The sequence below is a fragment of the Geotrypetes seraphini genome, chromosome 10 (genome assembly GCF_902459505.1).
Source record: "Geotrypetes seraphini chromosome 10, aGeoSer1.1, whole genome shotgun sequence".
Classification (NCBI taxonomy): Eukaryota; Metazoa; Chordata; class Amphibia; order Gymnophiona; family Dermophiidae; genus Geotrypetes; species Geotrypetes seraphini.
Window position 1 is genome coordinate 59,934,898 of NC_047093.1, and position 17,234 is coordinate 59,952,131.

The 17,234-nt window shown below is 44.2% G+C and overlaps 1 protein-coding gene across 3 annotated transcripts in view; it reads left to right on the forward strand.

Moving 5' to 3' along the window:
• The window catches only part of COL5A1 (collagen type V alpha 1 chain), a 430,660-nt gene that overhangs the window by 321,248 nt on the left and 92,178 nt on the right, over nt 1-17,234 (forward strand). For 2 of the 3 annotated variants that reach the window (XM_033962082.1, XM_033962081.1), the window contains exon 37: nt 159-212. In XM_033962082.1, the coding sequence (XP_033817973.1) occupies nt 159-212 (54 nt within the window). The remainder of the gene's footprint in view (nt 1-158; nt 213-17,234) is intronic. The other variant, XM_033962083.1, reaches the window with a different exon arrangement.

Below are 17,234 nucleotides of genomic sequence, written 5' to 3' on the forward strand. Positions count from 1 at the left end.
AATGCTTAGCGGTGCAACATTTGCAAGTTGCAGTCATATTTGATTTCCAGTGAAATGACACAGTTCCAAAACTGTATCTGTTGGACCATGTCATTGCTACAACATAAACAAAGTGAAGAAACCCCATTCTGTCTCATAACTTTTCCTTTGTCCTGTAGGGTCCACCAGGGAAAGATGGATTGCCCGGTCATCCTGGACAGCGAGGTGAAACTGTGAGTATTGGATGACATTTAGTTTAGTCATTAGTCGTGAATCATGTCTGGCTGGCTGGTTCCTCTAGACCCTTCCCTGCAGGTGAGGAGATGCTGCCTTATTCTTTGTCTGTTCCCAGGTATGTGCTTCTTCAGCTACATGGAAAGATCTATAGAAATCAGCCCACTTGTAGCCAAACGAGATTGGGCTAATGACACGTAGCTGGAGTGTGGTGCAACTCATTGTGACTGAAACACACTCTAGCATGCTACACTGAGTAGCATGGTGCAGCGAAGACTAATGGTAGGTTATAGAAACCAACAAAATCCAACATGTTAGAGGCCAGGCTGAGAAATAAACACTAGAAGTAGTTTGAGTCTTTTAGGACACAGAAAAGTAGTTAGGCCATATTGGTCAAAAAGTAGGACTGAAAATAAATAAAAACACGTAGCCAAAATAAAAAGATTTAAAGGTTCTAGGTACTTTAGTCTTGAATGTTAGCACTGAATATATCTTGTTAGAAAAATTACACTTAGAAACCTGGAGGCATCAAGTACTTTTTCTTCCATGGACAGAAAATGGAAGAAACCTATTGGTACACTAGACCCTCTGTTCAGAATAGAGAATGACACAGGGACAAATTTGTCCCCATCGCAGCAGGAACTCAATATCCCCATCCCATCCACTTGAGTTTTGTCACCGTCCCTGCCCCATTCTTGTAAGCTCTGCCTTAACCGCACAAGCCTCGAACACTTTGAGACTTGTGCAGATGAGGACGGAGCTTGCAGGAATGGGGCAGGGAGAGGAAAAAAAACCTCACGGGGACAGGATGGGAAAATGAGTTCCCGTGGGACGGGTAAAAATGTGTCCCCGTGTCATTCTCTAGTTCAGAATTCAACTATTAAGTGGTAGGTATTGCTGGATCACTGCTGTATAGCTCAGTGACTGTGCAATGGGTTGTAAGGCTGGATCAATACTCTCTCTTGCTGTCTTGGATTTAGAAAAATGCAGTCTGAGCCACCAGTTCCCAGACACACAGCAAACACATGCAATATCTTTGGAAAGGGGATGGATTTATTAACCACTTTCACTTAGAAGTAACTGAGACTATCACAGAGTAATTTTTCACTAATTGGCTGAGTGGAGATGACTTGGGGATAGGAAAAATTTTTTTACAGGAATCACAAAACAGCATCCCATAAATTTTATATTTTACAAAGAGATTCCTACAGATGTTAGTGTAGCTATGAGATATTTGGAAGAACAGATAGATCATTCTTATACAGTTAACCTGCGTTTAGCTTGATTGCTAATTAGTAACTGTCAGGTCACACAGCTGGAGCATGATATGCTGTCTAAAATGTTTTCCAAGGCTATTTGGTGACAATCACCATCAACTGCAGACACACATTTCCCATGCCAGGGAGAACTGTTCTAATATTCTCCTTAATGGTGCTGCCTTTTGTCCACTTCTACGGGGCTGTATCATATTTTGCAAAACCTTTTTCTGACTTTCATCAAGATGGCTGTGAGTGGACAAGGACGCTGCCTGGTGACTTTTCTCACGTTCATGCTTTCTGTTTATGCATACAATTCTTGTAAATGGCAAAGGATGCTGACTGCGCATTTTTTTAAAAAACTATTTGTTTTCCACCAAGGAGTATGATGAGGCATGCAGAAGGTATGGACATAATCTGGCTTTCTCAGTCTGCTGCTTTAATTTCACTTTGTCTTTTGGTAGACACTTTTTTTTTTCTAGTTGAATTCATTTCTTTTCTCAGTTAAGGTGTGCTGTGAGAGATACCCGATATTGTGCAAGATTCTTGCAGGGTGTGTTTTTTTTGTTTTTTTGGACCAGCATATGAATTTCATCCAGAGAGGATGGTGTACCTTAGTACAGTGGTTCCCAACCCTGTCCTGGAGGACCACCAGCCAGTCAGGTTTTGGAGATAGCTCTAATGAATATGCATGGGGCAGATTTGAATGTCTATCACCTCCAAATGTCTTTCATGCATATTCATTAGGGTTATCCCAAAAACCCAACTGGCTGGTGATCCTTCAGGACATGGTTGGTAACTGCCTTAGTATATTGCACATCTGGAATAGCTATTAAAAATCAACCAATCTTTGAACTAGCCACATCTGAGGAAGGAGCCTAAGAGCTCATGTGCATTGTCATTTTTGGATGAGTCTTACTTTGGTTGCAATAAATGTTTTAATTGGCTGCACAGGGATTTCATTTTCTCCAGGATCAGTATGACTGCCAGAACTCTGAAATTGTGTAGAGATGTCATCCTCTGCTGTTTGGGCAAGAATAAGCACAATGTCAGAGCAATGAAAGTGTTTTAACACGCAATAGAAGGCCTCTCTTGCAGCACTTGACAACTTACCCTAAATCACATGAAGTGCAATGAAATTTGACTTCTTGTATTTTTCAATGATTTCTGCTCCTCCGTCCATAAATAACATGGAAGATAGAAGTGTGCGGATAGAAACACAACTCTAGTCCCGTGCAATGGAATGTAGCAGAATCCTGTTCTGTGATTGGCTGCTTTCTTCCATGTGATTTATTGTATAGTTTATTCTGTATGTGGCTGTGTTCTCATTGCTGTATGTTTACATTGTGATTGGCTGTATTAAAAAATCTGGGGCTCTCTATGCTCAAAAGAATATCGCTGTAAAATGGAATGGAAAAAAATTGTATGAAAATAGAATCCCCTCTTGACTTTAACCATTAGTGCATGGGGCATGTTAGCATATATCTTGTGTTAACAGTGATCTTAGACTTAGTTGCTGAAAAATACATACATTTGTTTTATCTAAAGCTTTTCAAATACAGCTTTAGAAATATTATGCATTTTTTTCTGATGTATTCTAGATAGAATTATTTCTAAATGACTAGATTTGCCTGGCGTTCAATTGCTAAGCCCTGCTGTGGATATGCTTTTTTAATGAATGCATTATTTCTAACCAAGCATGCCTTGCAGGACAGATTTTTAAGTCACTGGTAAAGATACTGTTGTTAACTCAAACATAAAGCATTCTTAGGGTCCTGTTTACAAAAGGTGTACAGTTAAAGTGCAGTTCTATAAAAGGTGTTAAAAGTTAGGGGTCAAAAATCTGAGCGCTAAGCTATTCTATAATGGCCAATTTCTTCACCAGATTTGTTAGAGAATGTTAGGGTAAACTGGCAGTTATGCACCAACATGTAGGCAAACTCTATTGTTCTCTCTGAGCTGCCAGTGGGGGGCAGTGCTACAATATTTTGTTTTCAGTCGATAGGGACAGGTAGGTTTCCTGGATTTCTGCAGAGCTTCCCTGCCTAGAGTTGCCAGACGTCTAGAAAAACCCAGACAAGTCCTCTTTTTAGAGGACCGTCTAGGTGCCCGGACGGACTTTCCAAAACCCGGTAGTTTGTCCAGGTTTTGGAAAGCTCCGATCTCCCAGCCACGTCTGGAGGGCCTTTGAACTTGTGCGGATGACATCACATGCATCCCCCCCCAATACGCATCATGGAGGTCGAAAAAGAAAGTTGAGGCTTTGTGGAGGTGGAGCTAGAGGTGGAATTGGGTGGGTTGGAAGTGGAATGGGATGGAGCTGGGGCTGAATAAGACAGGGCAGGGGCAGAACAGAGCAGGTCCATGTGTCTGGGTTTCTCCATGGAAAATTCTGGTAACCCTATCCCTGTTCCTCACTACTGAAAATGTGATAATGAAACAGCGCCCTCAACTGGCAGGAATATAAGTGGAGGACTCCTGCTCAGCTTAGAGCAGGGGTGTCAAACTCCCTCCTCGAGGGCAATCCAGTCGGGTTTTCAGGATTTCCCCAAATGAATATGCATGAGATCTATTAGCATACAATGAAAGCAGTGCATGCAAATAGATCTCATGCATATTCATTGTGGAAATCCTGAAAACCCAACTAGATTGCGGCCCTCGAGGAGGGACTTTGACACCCCTGGCTTAGAGGGAACAGTGGTATCCACTTGCACCATGTCAATAGCAGGTATAAATATGTGTCTAAATGTAGCATCCTGTACATGCAACTGACAATGTTCTCTAAGTTCTGCATGTTGCATGACACCCCAATGACCCACTCATGCTCCTCCCATGTGAACACCTCTTATGTTTATGTATTAGAACACTTAAGTGTCAATTCACAGAATAGTACCAAACTACACTTACACATGTACCTGCCATTTCACCCCTGTTTTGGCATGTAATTGCCATTGTTGCACGGAAGTTACAACCAAATTGGTCCCTAACTTTGCCACACTATATAGCATGAGTGGTTTGATATGAACTAACAATAAAAGTTAATCTATGATGTTTCCATTGTAATATAGGACAGTGGTCCTACTACATGTGAACAGCATACTGCTATTGCATAATGCAGTTAACTACCCCTAATTGGGCAATTAAACAGTTCCACGTTATCTGCTGCATCAGCAGTTAACATACACCTGTGTTAACTGCAAGATGCAGACCCTACCTCCTCTTATGAATTCCTTGTTAAGCAGTTAACATGGCAGCTAACACATGCTGGTCATACAGAGCTCAAAAACCAGTTGATGCACTGTGTTGTTGACACAGTGGAACCTGCATTAAACATCTGGCGCAGTTTAGTAAGTAGAGTTCTTAATTTCTAATTTGGCTACGTTTGAACAAGTACCAGAGCTGTATCTCAAAGAAAACCAAACACAATGAACATTTTTATTTGGATTTTGCTACTGTCTCTGTTATATACTGGGGATGCTACATAATCCTGGCAAGGCCTAAATCCAAAACTCAAAGTAAACCAGACCATCTGTGAAGCTCCAATGAAACTAGACTAAAATGTTTACCAATGAGAAAAAAAGGTAGCTTTTCCAGCAGCTACTTCTGAAAGAAGAGAGGAGAAAGCCAATCTGGGTCTCTTCAGCAGTGAAAACTGTGTTTATGCCACATGTCTGAGGAGCACATAAGATGGTCATAATGAAAATAAAATCAAACTGAAGAAAAGAAATCCAAAGCACAGGAAACTAACCCAATGAAAAAAATAGCACAAAGGGCCTCCAAGGGCGGGTTGACATCTACAGTAGAGAATGACATGGTGACAAAATTCATCACCGTTCCCGTCCGCGCGGATAACCACAGGAAATAATCCCATGTCATTTTCTAGTGTCTATTTCAGCCTCAGTCCTTCTACACCAGCATTCTTCAAAGCAAAGCTTGTGGGTCAGTGGTTGTGGCCATTCATATTCTGATTCTTCCCTCTCTCCTTAAAGAATGACATGAAGATGGTTTCCCGCGGTTATCCGCGGGGACGGGAACGGTGATGAATTTTGTCACCATGTCAGTCTCTAATCTACAGTTTATTGTAGGACCCAACATGGGCTGTATTTCAGTGAAGTACCTGTGAAAAAAACGTACTCAGTAAGACAGATAGACAGTTCACAGTTGGATAGTCTTGGCAGCATTTTTTAGCTGTATGACTTGGCTTTGCGCCCAAATTTGGTCATTGACAAAAATAAGCATTCAGCATTGTGGTATAGTGAGGGTAGATGGCAACCCCTACGCCCTCCTTTCTGCCCCCTGCTCCTTCCCCTTCCCCCATACCTCGTTAAACCTTCACCAGTGTGAGCAGATTCTCTGGCCTGCTGCTCGTGCCAGCGTTGGCTTTCCCTATGACATCACTTCCTGATCCCACACCCTAGAAATGATTTCAGAAAGGAGACAGGCCAGTGCAAGCTGCAGGCCTGAGAAGTTGCTCATACTGTTAGGTATTGTACTCAGTTTATTATTTTGTTTTGGCATGTATACTGGTTCTTTACTGTTGTATTGAGTTTGCATTGAAATTGACTTCAATTATAGGGAAGATGGTGGAAGCTATGATCAAAGACGGCATTTGCGAGCACATCGAGAGAAATGGCCTACTGAGAACAAGCCAGCACGGATTCTGTAAGGGAAGGTCATGCTTAACGAACCTTCTGTACTTCTTTGAGGGAATAAGCAGTCGGGTGGACAATGGGGAACCCATAGACATCATTTACCTCGATTTTCAAAAGGCTTTCGACAAGGTGCCACATGAAAGGCTGCTTAGGAAGCTGTGGAACCACGGGGTGGGAGGGGATGTGCACAGATGGATCAAGCACTGGTTGTCGGGTAGACTGCAGAGGGTCGGAGTGAAGGGCCAATATTCTGACTGGCGGGGAGTCACGAGCGGTGTGCCACAGGGATCGGTGCTGGGGCCGTTACTCTTCAACATATTTATCAATGACCTGGAAAAGGAGGCAAAGTGCGAGGTTATAAAATTTGCAGACGATACCAAACTGTGCGGTAGAGTTAGGTCCAGGGAGGAGTGTGAGGACCTGCAAAGGGACCTGGACAAGCTGGAAGACTGGGCAAACAAATGGCAAATGCGCTTTAACGTGGAAAAATGCAAGGTCATGCATATAGGGAAAAAGAACCCGTTGTTCAACTACAAATTGGGGGGGGGGGCATTGTTGGGAGACAGCAGACTTGAGAGAGACTTGGGTGTGCTGGTGGATGCATCACTGAAGCCATCTGCACAGTGCGCAGCAGCCTCGAAAAAAGCCAACAGGATGCTGGGCATCATAAAGAGGGGCATAACAACCAGGACGCGGGAAGTCATCATGCCATTGTATCGAGCGATGGTGCGTCCACATCTGGAATACTGCATTCAGTATTGGTCGCCACACCTCAAGAAGGACATGGCGGTACTTGAGAGAGTCCAAAGGAGAGCAACGAAACTGGTAAAAGGGCTGGAACACTGCCCATACGCCGAGAGGTTGGATAGGCTGGGGCTCTTCTCTCTGGAAAAGAGGAGGCTCAGGGGAGATATGATAGAGACCTTCAAGATCATGAGGGGCATAGAGAGAGTGGATAAGGACAGATTCTTCAGACTGAAGGGGACAACAGGTACGAGGGGGCATTTGGAGAAACTGAAGGGAGATAGGTTCAAAACAAATGCAAGGAAGTTTTTTTTCACCCAAAGGGTCGTGGACACTTGGAATGCGCTACCGGAGGAAGTGATCAGGCAGAGTACAGTACAGGGATTCAAACAGGGATTGGACGGATTCCTGAGGGATAAAGGGATCGTGGGATACTGAGAGAGGTGCTGGGATGTAATACAAGTATAGAAAACTAACCAGGTAATAAGTATGGAAACCCAACCAAGTCGTGAATGTGCAAGACCGGAGGATTAGGACTTCGATGGGAAGATAGGACTTCAATGGAAAACCAAGGTGGCAAGGGGGCCCCTTCTGGTTATTCAGACAGGTCGTGACCTGTTTGGGCCGCCGCGAGAGCGGACTGCTGGGCAGGATGGACCTATGGTCTGACCCGGCGGAGGCACTGCTTATGTTCTTATGTTCTTATGACTGATGAGTGTATATCCCTTCTACTATCAATAAAAACATATTTTTTTAAAAGAGAGGTATGGGATGGGGAAGGGGGTATGGGGGGGCAGAGAGGTGCCAGCTGTCTGCCTTACTATGCCACTGATTTAGCACTATTCTATAAACAGCACTTCAAGTTGGATGCTATTTGTAAAACTACGCTTAGTGCCAGGATTCATGCCCAATATTGGGTGTGAGGATTTATACTAACTGAAAGCTGGTGTAAATCCTTGTACCTAAATTAGGTACAGGTCTGCAATATTCTATAAAACTCTGCAATTTTTGGCAATTTCCTGTTTCACTGCTGCAGAGGGGAGGCTTCTGAGTTAGCAACAGACAGCGTGTGAGAATCACTGCCCACTGCCACTGACCCTTTGAAGAGCAAGAGGAGAACTGTAGGAATCGGACAATGAGGGAGGAAAGGAGAGTTGCTGGACATGGGGTGAAGAAGGGGGCTGGGAAGAAAGGGAGATATAGCAATGGAGTGGAGGGAGAGATGCTGCTTGGAGAGGGAGAAAATGTTGGACATTGGGAGGGGAGGGAGAGATATTAGATAAGATGATGGAGGGGAGGAAGAGAGAGTGCATTGGGGAGAGAGGGAGAAATATTGGATAAGCTGGTAGAGGGGAGGAAGGGAGAGATGGTGCATGGGGAAGAGAGGGAGCAATATTGGTTAAGCTGGTAGAGGGGAGGAAGGGAGAGATGGTGCATGAGAGAGAGGGGGAGAAATATTGGATTTGATTGTGGAGGAGAGGAAGGGAGAGATGGTGCATGGGGGAGCGAGGAAGAAATCTTAGATAAATGGTGGAGGGAAGGAAAGGACAGATGATACATGGGGGAGTCGAAAGAGAGACATTGGACTCAGGGCACAAGGGAAGGAGAGAGAGAGAGATGTTGGACATGGGGATGGAGGAGAGGAAGGGAGAGATACATAGGAGATGGCAAGGGAAGTAAAAGGAAGATGTTGGATCCAGAAGCAGAAGGGAGTGATGCCAGACAATGGGAGTGAGGGAAGAAAGGAAGAATGCTAGAGCATGGGGGAGAGCACAGGAGGGAAGAGAGAAGGGACAGGGAGATGAGAGACTACAAGGACGGGGAGGAGAGAAAGAGGGAACAGATGCTGGGCTAGAAGAGACTCAGAGCCAGTACTTGGAGACATGCCTGCTCATCCCTGTGGCTGATGACAGCGTTTGTACTGGTCCCCAGACTGAGTCCAACCCCAGGCAGACGTACTGTCACACACAGAAGCTGCACTGTTCACACACTCTGCCTCTTCTGAAATCACACTACAAGAGGAGGAGAGAGTGAACAGATGCTTATTGGGCGGCCTACAGTCAATTGCTAATGAACTGCAGGATTATCTACAGCCTCCTGTGGTTCTCAAGAGCAGTTAGTTCTCTAGGCAGGCACAGGGAGAGGAAGCAGCCCAATATGCAGCCATCCACTCTTTTTCTCCTCTGGTGGGGAGAGGGAGGGTGAACAGCACAGTTGTTGGTTGTGTGGGAGGCAAGACAAGGTGACTGTGCACTGTGTGTTGGGGGCATGATGGGAGTAGGTGTGAGTGGGGAGGGCAAGTCAGAGGCACTGCGGGGTGAGATCATGTGTCCTTACAAATATGTAACCCTACCCCACCAGGTTTGCCTATCATCATGTATATTCTGGCATTTGCAGCCAGTTCATTTGCTCAGCTGACAGGAAACCCTTCACATTTCCCCCCATTCTTCAGTCCTAATTCTTTTTGACAACTCCCATCCACTTACTAGTTCCAATAGGGTTGCCAGATTGTCCTCTATGAAAAAAAAAGAGGACACCTAGTCCCACCTCATTCTGCCCCCCTACCCCGCCCTGTTCCACCTCCAGCTCTTCCTTCCTCCACCCCCACCCCACTCCCACACGAGTTCGGGACCACATCTGTGCATGCGTGGACGTTGATGCGATGACATGTGCATGTGTGCATGTGTATGATGTCATCATGTTGACATCTGCTTCTGCGCAGAAGTCTTCCAGATGCAGCCCTGAGGTCAGGGACTTCCAAAACCTGGACAAACTGACAGGTTTTGGGAAGCCCTCTGGGCACTGCTGGACAGTCCTCTAAAAAGATGTCATGTCTGGGTTTTCTCAGGTGTCTGGTTACCCTAAGTTCCATTGATTCTTTCCAAAGACCCTGTGCAGAGATTGGCTTCTCTCACAGCCCTTGAAGCTCAGCCCCTTCTTCCTGTGACTAGAGCAGCCTTCCCATTGGCTGGAAACAACAACTGTCTTTGCAGTAGAAGTGGGGAGCAGTGGGCTAAACTCTGAAAAATATCCACATACTTAGCCATCCTTCTGGCGTTGAGAAAGGTAATTTACAACTTGTTAGAATCCTGAAAAAATCCAGACAGTTGGTAATCCTAGCCTTCTGAATTCTGAGCACATCTAACAGGGCCACCCTAAACATTTGGGCCCAAGGTACGTGCCTAGATTGTTTAGGCCTTAATCTGGCTCTCTAGATACCAACCCATCCTTGGAGGCTCTTTATGCTTTTTTTATTTGGCATAATGAAGATAAATACAGTTTAGCTCACACTGAATTTACACTGCAGTAACCTATGATTCACAACACATGGAAGTGCTAATGTGGCAATGGATTAACACTTGCTCTGAGACATCCTACACATAGGCCTAGGGGGATGAGGGCGATCGGAATCACACCCCCAACCGACCACCAGGATTGCTCTGTAGATGGTCTGCGCAGCAAGCCCGTGGTTTTAACCCGCTTTAAACCTGTGGGTTGAAACCACGGGCTCGCACTGTGGGGAAGGCCAGGACAGCGCTTGGGATGGAGAGTTGGGGCCTGGAATAGGAGACTCGGGGCAGAGCAGGGCGGCAGGAGAAAAAGGCAGAGAGTCGGGGCAGAGAGAGCAGGAGAGTCAGGGGCAGAGAGCTGGAAAGTCAGGGTAGACAGCAGGCAGAGAGCAGGAGATGGCAGTCGGAAAGCAGTGAATGACTGGTCCCCAGCAGTTGCAGGTTTTTTGTTAGCGAATCACTGCCTGCCATCTTTTAAATGCCGTTCCCCCTCATTTGCATGCGTGGATCGGAGGATGATCAGGACAGAGGTTAGTGAATTGGGTCAGAGGGGAATCGGGTCGCAAACTGATCAGTACATGATCGGTTTGCTTAGTGAATCTAGCCCATAGTCTAATCCCAAGGTCATTTCATGCATCTGAGCTACTGTGTTCCTATTACATAGGGAAAACCCTATGAAGATTCTCTAATGGTTGAACTTGTATTTTCCTCTCAGCAGGGGCTTATGGAATTTGCTCCTGGCTTATACACAAAGTGTGTTAATATAAGTTGTTAATTAGCTTGCATTAATGACCCGTGTTAATGCACTAATTTTAACAAAAGGAAATGAACGTCAAATGTGTGTCATTAACTATGAGGTTAATAACATGCCTTGTTTAACTATGCATTCATAGGTAATGAGCTTATCTGCATACTTTTTCAGCTCATTTCCCATTTTGCCTGGATTTGTGTTCATGTTCATGTTATTTGATTATATGGATTTTGGCACATAGCTACATGGTATGAATATCCAGTCAATATACATAATATATTAATAATAAAACAATACTTACAATAATAATAATATAGTTTTATATTATAATATTAGTAACCAGATAGCATACATAATATATTAATAACTAGTATTTTAGCCCGTTACATTAACGGGTGCTAGAATAGATGCGTAGACTTAGGCGTCCAGAAACACCTGTTCCCTGCTCTCCCTATCCAGCAGTAGCCCTTCTCTCTTACTTTTACCTCCCCCTGTCTCTCTCAGACAAGATGTCCGATTGCAGCTGTCCTCCCTTTCACCTTCTGCTCCTTCAGAATGCCAAAGAGCTGCGGTCACCCCTCCCCTCAAAACAAAGCAAGATTGCTCAATGCCCCCCTTTCCCAGCACAGCCCCCTTTACCTAAACCAATAAATGATTATTCACAGCTCCCCCAGCACACTTATTTTCCCCAAAGCAAAGCAAAATAGCTTCCTTCGCTAAGCAGGCTTATCTGAGAAGTGTCCCTTGTTTTTGGAGGCAGCTTTGGCAGGGGCAGCCGCAGGTTCTTTTTTTTAAGCTGGGGAAACCACCGCACGAAAACCTCAACCGCCGCAGGTTCCCAGTATTGGCAGGGCCCGCCGCAGGCTCCTGTTTTCAGCTGGGGAAACTGCTGCATGAAAATCTCAACCGCCGCAGGCTCCATTTTCAGCAGGGGAAACCGCTGCACGCAAAACAGAACCGCCGCTGGGGAAACCGCCATGCGCAAACTGCCATATGCTCATTGTACTGTGCATGCGGATGCACGGCGCCATAGATCATGGACCTACGGATTTTGAAGTGCGCATGTTCACTAAGGGTTTTATTATAGCGGATACTTACAATAATAGTGTAGCATTATATTATAGTATATCAGTAACTAGACAACCTACATGACAAATGGACACTTTGGGCTCCTTTTACAAAGGTGCGCTAAGCGTTTTAGCGCATGCTAAATAATAGCGCACGCTAACCACGCGGTAAATGCTAACACATGCATGTTAGTCTATGGATGTGTTAGAGGTTAGCGCACCTTAGTAAAACAGGGGGTTAGATCCGGATTCTATAAATAATGCCAGTGTAAACAGCCACTTTAAAATGGCTGCCGATTGCGTGTCAATCATGCAATGGTGCCATTTATAGAATCATGGCTTCAGAAAGGTAGGCGCCAGAAATGTAGGCCAGGATTTTAAAGGCCTACATTTCTGGCACCTACCTTTTACATGAATCGCACCTAAAAAAGCGTTTTATGATGCCTAACGCCACTTCTAGTGTTAGCCATGCCTATAGTGGTGTTAGGCATCGTAAAGCACCTCCATATTTTCTCTTATAATTGCTTTTTTTCTTTTTTTAAATGGCATTTTCAGCTTAAGTTAGTTGCCTTAGAAACTGGCTTAAAGCTGTGATAAAGTTTTATTATATCTCCCTGTCAATAAGGACAGAGAAGTTGATATTCAAAAAATTAACCAGGCCAAAACTGAGGTTTTTGCTGGATAAATTGTAGGTGATCAAAATTTTCCTGTTATCTGGTTAGATTTGGATATTTAAAATTGCTACTTGATCAAATCTATCAAACAACCCCTCCCCCTTTTTATCAAGCCGCACTGCCGAGCAGCACGAGCTAAATGCCCAGCTGTTCATTCTAATCCTTTGGGCGGCTCAGCATTTAGCTCGTACTGCTCGGCAGTGCGTCTTGATAAAAGAGGGGAAAGTGACCAATTTGGAGAGTGTTCCTGGAGAGAGCTAGGCTAAATATTCACGACCCAGCTAAATATTCATGAACAGCTCCGTTCAGACAAATAACTTTGCTAAGTCTACTCATGACTTTTCTTCAGGTAGATTTAACTGAATAGTCAGTGGCACTTTTAGCTAGATAAGTGCTACTGAATATCCATATAATAATAATTGAGTACATTTGCCTTGTTATTTCTCTTTCCATATGCATGCTAATTCCTCCATCAGGTGCTCCTTCTTTCAGAAACAATATCATATCTATTAGCTACTTTAAGAAGAGGATGAAGTACAAGAGCACACAATTTTCGTGCATAAAAATGGATTATTTTTTTTAAAGCAGATACTATGGTAGATATAACTTTTTGAAGGCCACAGATGTAATATAAGGTTCAGATCTCCATTTTTCTGTCCCTGAAATTTTCCAACTATGTTTGTTAGGAAATATGCAAATATTATCACTTTTAATATGGAACTTACACTTAACACAACCATCCACATGAACAGACAGATGAAGAAATGTTTTCAGAGATTTGGACTGGGCAATAGTATAAAGGCAGAATATAAATAATAAACTATAAACCCCAACATTGACTAGATAAATGTTACATCAGGGAATGCTACGGAGGTAAAATTCCTAGAAGTCATAAATGACAGCTTCTTGGAGCAACCAACAAGAGGGGGAGCTATGTTAAATTTGGCCCATAGTGGAATGGAGGGCATAGTATGGGAGGTAATTGTGTTGGGTCTGCTGGGAAACAGTGATCATAACGTGATCAAATTTGAGCTGATATCTGGAGTGACATTGCTAAAGAAATCTACTGCAGCGGCACTTAATTTTCAAAAAATGAGGAAAATGGTTAAAAAGAAGCTAAAAGGATCAGTGGCAAAGGTTAGGACTGTAAATCAGGTGTGGATATTGTTTAAAAATACCACTGTGGAATATGAAGAGAAACTTGTTAGTAATAATTTATTTTAGGTATATCAAAAGCAAAAAACCTGTAAGGGAACCTGTGGGGCCATTGGTTAATCAAGGAACAAATTGAGTGGAAGAAGATGTAAGAGATTGAACTGGACATTATTTTTAAGGGTGATGATACGAAATAAGTGAAAGAAATCTTGGTGAACCTGGAAGACGTACCAAGCCAAGCCAAGCCAAATTGACAAGTTAAAGTATTTGGATTAAAGTATCCAAATATAAGTATAAATCACCTGGACCAGATGGTATACATCCCAGTGTACTGAAAGAGCTCAAGCATGAAATTGCTGATCTTCTGTTAGTGATCTGTAACCTGTCATTAAAATCATCTGCAGTACCTGAAGATTGGAGGGTGGCCAATATTAAGCTAAACTAAACTAAACTAAACTAAGCCTTAAGTTTATATACCGCATCATCTCCACGGAAGCGGAGCTCGACACGGTTTACAAAGCTTAAAAATACAAGAAGAGAGGGGAGAGAGAATTTACAAGAGCATATGAAAAGAGGGGAAGTAAGCAGGAGATGTTATATATTAGAGAAAAGCCAGGTTTTCAGTTGTTTTCGGAACAGTTGGAGGGAGCCCAGGTTCCGCAGCGGGATAGTGAGATCGTTCCAAAGGCCCGTGATTTTGGAGAGGAGGGATCTTCCCAGTTTGCCTGCGTGGGGGATGCCATGTAGAGAGGGGAAGGATAGTTTATGTCTGTGGGCGGATCTGGTGGTAGCAGGCGTTAGGGCGAGGAAGGATAGAGGGATTAGTGGCGGAAGGATGCCATGAATTATCTTGAAAGCCAGACAGGAGCATTTGAAGTGAATTCTGGAAAGTACAGGGAGCCAGTGAAGATTGGTAAGTAAGGGGGAGACGTGATCAAATTTGCGTTTAGCAAAAATCAGTTTGGCCGCAGTATTCTGGATGAGCTGGAATCTGTGAAAACTTTTTTTTTTTTTTTTGTTAGGCATAGGTAAATGGCATTACAATAATTGAGTTTGAATAAGATGATGGATTGTACCAGGACGGTAAAGTGTTTTTGGTGGAAATAGGATCTAACTTTCCTCAGCATGTGAAGGCTGAAAAAACATGATTTTGCCAAGGAATTCAGGTGATCGTTGAGGGAGAGGGAGGAATCGATAATGATGTCGAGGACCTTGCTTGAGAACTCAAGGTGAAGAGCAGGACCTGTGGGTAGAGTGAAGAGGGTGGGCAGGTGTGCTAACTTTGGGCCGAGCCAGAGTAGTTTTGTCTTTGATTCATTTAATTTCATCTGAACAGAGAGGGACCAGGCATGAAGCCTCATTATGCATGAGGTGATGTTCTCTTGGAGGTTTGTAAGGTTCTGGTCTGTTTCGAGGAGGATAAGGATATCGTCTGCATATGTGTATATTGTTTCAAGGGGGGATAGTTTGAGAAGCTTCAGGGAGGTCATATACATGTTGAAGAGGATAGGGGATAGGGGAGAACCCTGTGGGATCCCGCAGGATGGTGTCCACGAAGCGGATTTGGAGCCATTTGCGTTGACAATGTAGGAACGTGCACGAAGGAAGTTTGAGAACCACTTTAGGACAAAGGAGTCTATTCCTATCTCAGAAAGTTGGTAGATTAGTATGTCGTGGTGCACGACGTCGAAAGCTGCGGAGAGATCGAACTGTAGGAGAACAGCAAATTTGTTTCGGGCGTGAAGTTGTTGCACCTTTGAGATTAAGGAAACTAGGAGGGACTCGGTGCTGAAGTTGGGCCTAAATCCGAATTGGTAGAGTTGGAGGATGGAGAATCTTTCTAGGTAAGAGGAGAACTGGGTAGCGACTATGGTCTCCAGAAGTTTTGTTAAAAGAGGGATGTTAGCTATGGGGGCGGTAGTTCGATGGTAAGGAAGGGTCAAGATCGGCTTTTTTCAGGAGAGGGGATAAGGCAATGTGACCCATTTCTAAGGAGAACAGGCCCGATAGTAAAGCTTTGTTTATAAGGTTTGTAAGGGAAGAGATGGCCTGCGCTGGGATGTTTTCGTAGAGGTAAGATGGGAAAGGATCTAGGATGCACTTGCAGGATTTAAGTTTGAGGCAGAGTTTAGAGATCTGGGGCTCGGATACAGGTTTGAAAGTAGTCCATGATCTGTCAGCAGGGATAGGGTCGGAGTCTTTCAGAGGAAGAGAGTTGTAAAAGATAGCTGGGGGGAATGAACTCTTTATGGTAGTGATCTTCTCGTTGAAAAAATTGGCTAAGTCATTTGGAGATGGGAGGGTGGGGGAGGGGGAGGAGTCATTTTTAGAAGTTAGGTTTCGCCAGATGTGGAAGAGTGTACTGTTTTGGTTTTTTGATCTGGAGATTTTATCTCCATAGAAGATCTTCCTAGCTTTTTTTAGTACGGAGTTGTAGGATTTGATGTTTTCTCTCCAGGATTGCCTATCTGAAGGAGATTTCGATTTTTTCCATCTTCGCTCTAGGGCTCGGCATTTCTGTTTTAATTCCCTGTGGTATGGGAGATACCAGGGGGCCTTGTGAGAGTAGGAGATGGATTTAGTGGCTAGAGGGGCAAGAGCACAGTACGTGGTTTCGGAAAGAGTCACCCAGTTGTGCCAGAATGCGTCTGGGTCTGTGTGAGTGGGAAGAGGAGGGAATTTGTTGAGGAACTGGGACCAGAATAGTTCACTAGTGATTTTTTTTCGGTAGGTGATGGAGTTTGAGGCTCGGGTAGGGGTACCAAGGACTGACATGAAGACAGGGAGGCAAAAAGAGCCTAGGAGGTGATCAGACCAGGGGACAGGTTCCCAACGGGTCTCATCAGTGGAGGTTTTGTGCTCAGTCAGGTCAAGAAAGCTGATGATGTCGATGGAGTGCCCCTTTTCGTGGGTAGGGGTGGGCGGTGGGGCGGTGAAGCCTAGAGAAATGAGGAAGTCTTTGAAATCAGTTGTGTCCTTGTTGGTGTTGTCCTCTAGGTGAAGGTTTATGTCGCCAATGATCAGTAGTCTTTGGAATTTTAGATAGGCCCTTGTTATGGTCTCAAGAACAATTTCAGAGGATTTGTTCCAGGGGGTGGGAGGGCGGTAAAGTAACAGGATGCCTAATGGGTGGGGATGAAGTTCGTCATTTATTGAAGCTAACATGAATTCTAAGGAAGGATGGCTGCCCTTTTCAAGAAGCTCAACATTAAAGAATGTTTTGTAGTGAAGGGCAAGACCTCCTCCTTTCCGGTTTATTCTAGGGGAGAAAAGACCATGGTAGCCTGGGGGACAGAGTTCATTTTGAGTGAGTAAGTCATCTTTTTCGATCCATGATTCAGAGATGCACAGAAAACCCAGATCACGATCCTCGAGTAAATCTCTTATTATTTGGGTCTTATTTCTGACGGATCTGGCGTTACAATAGAGGGT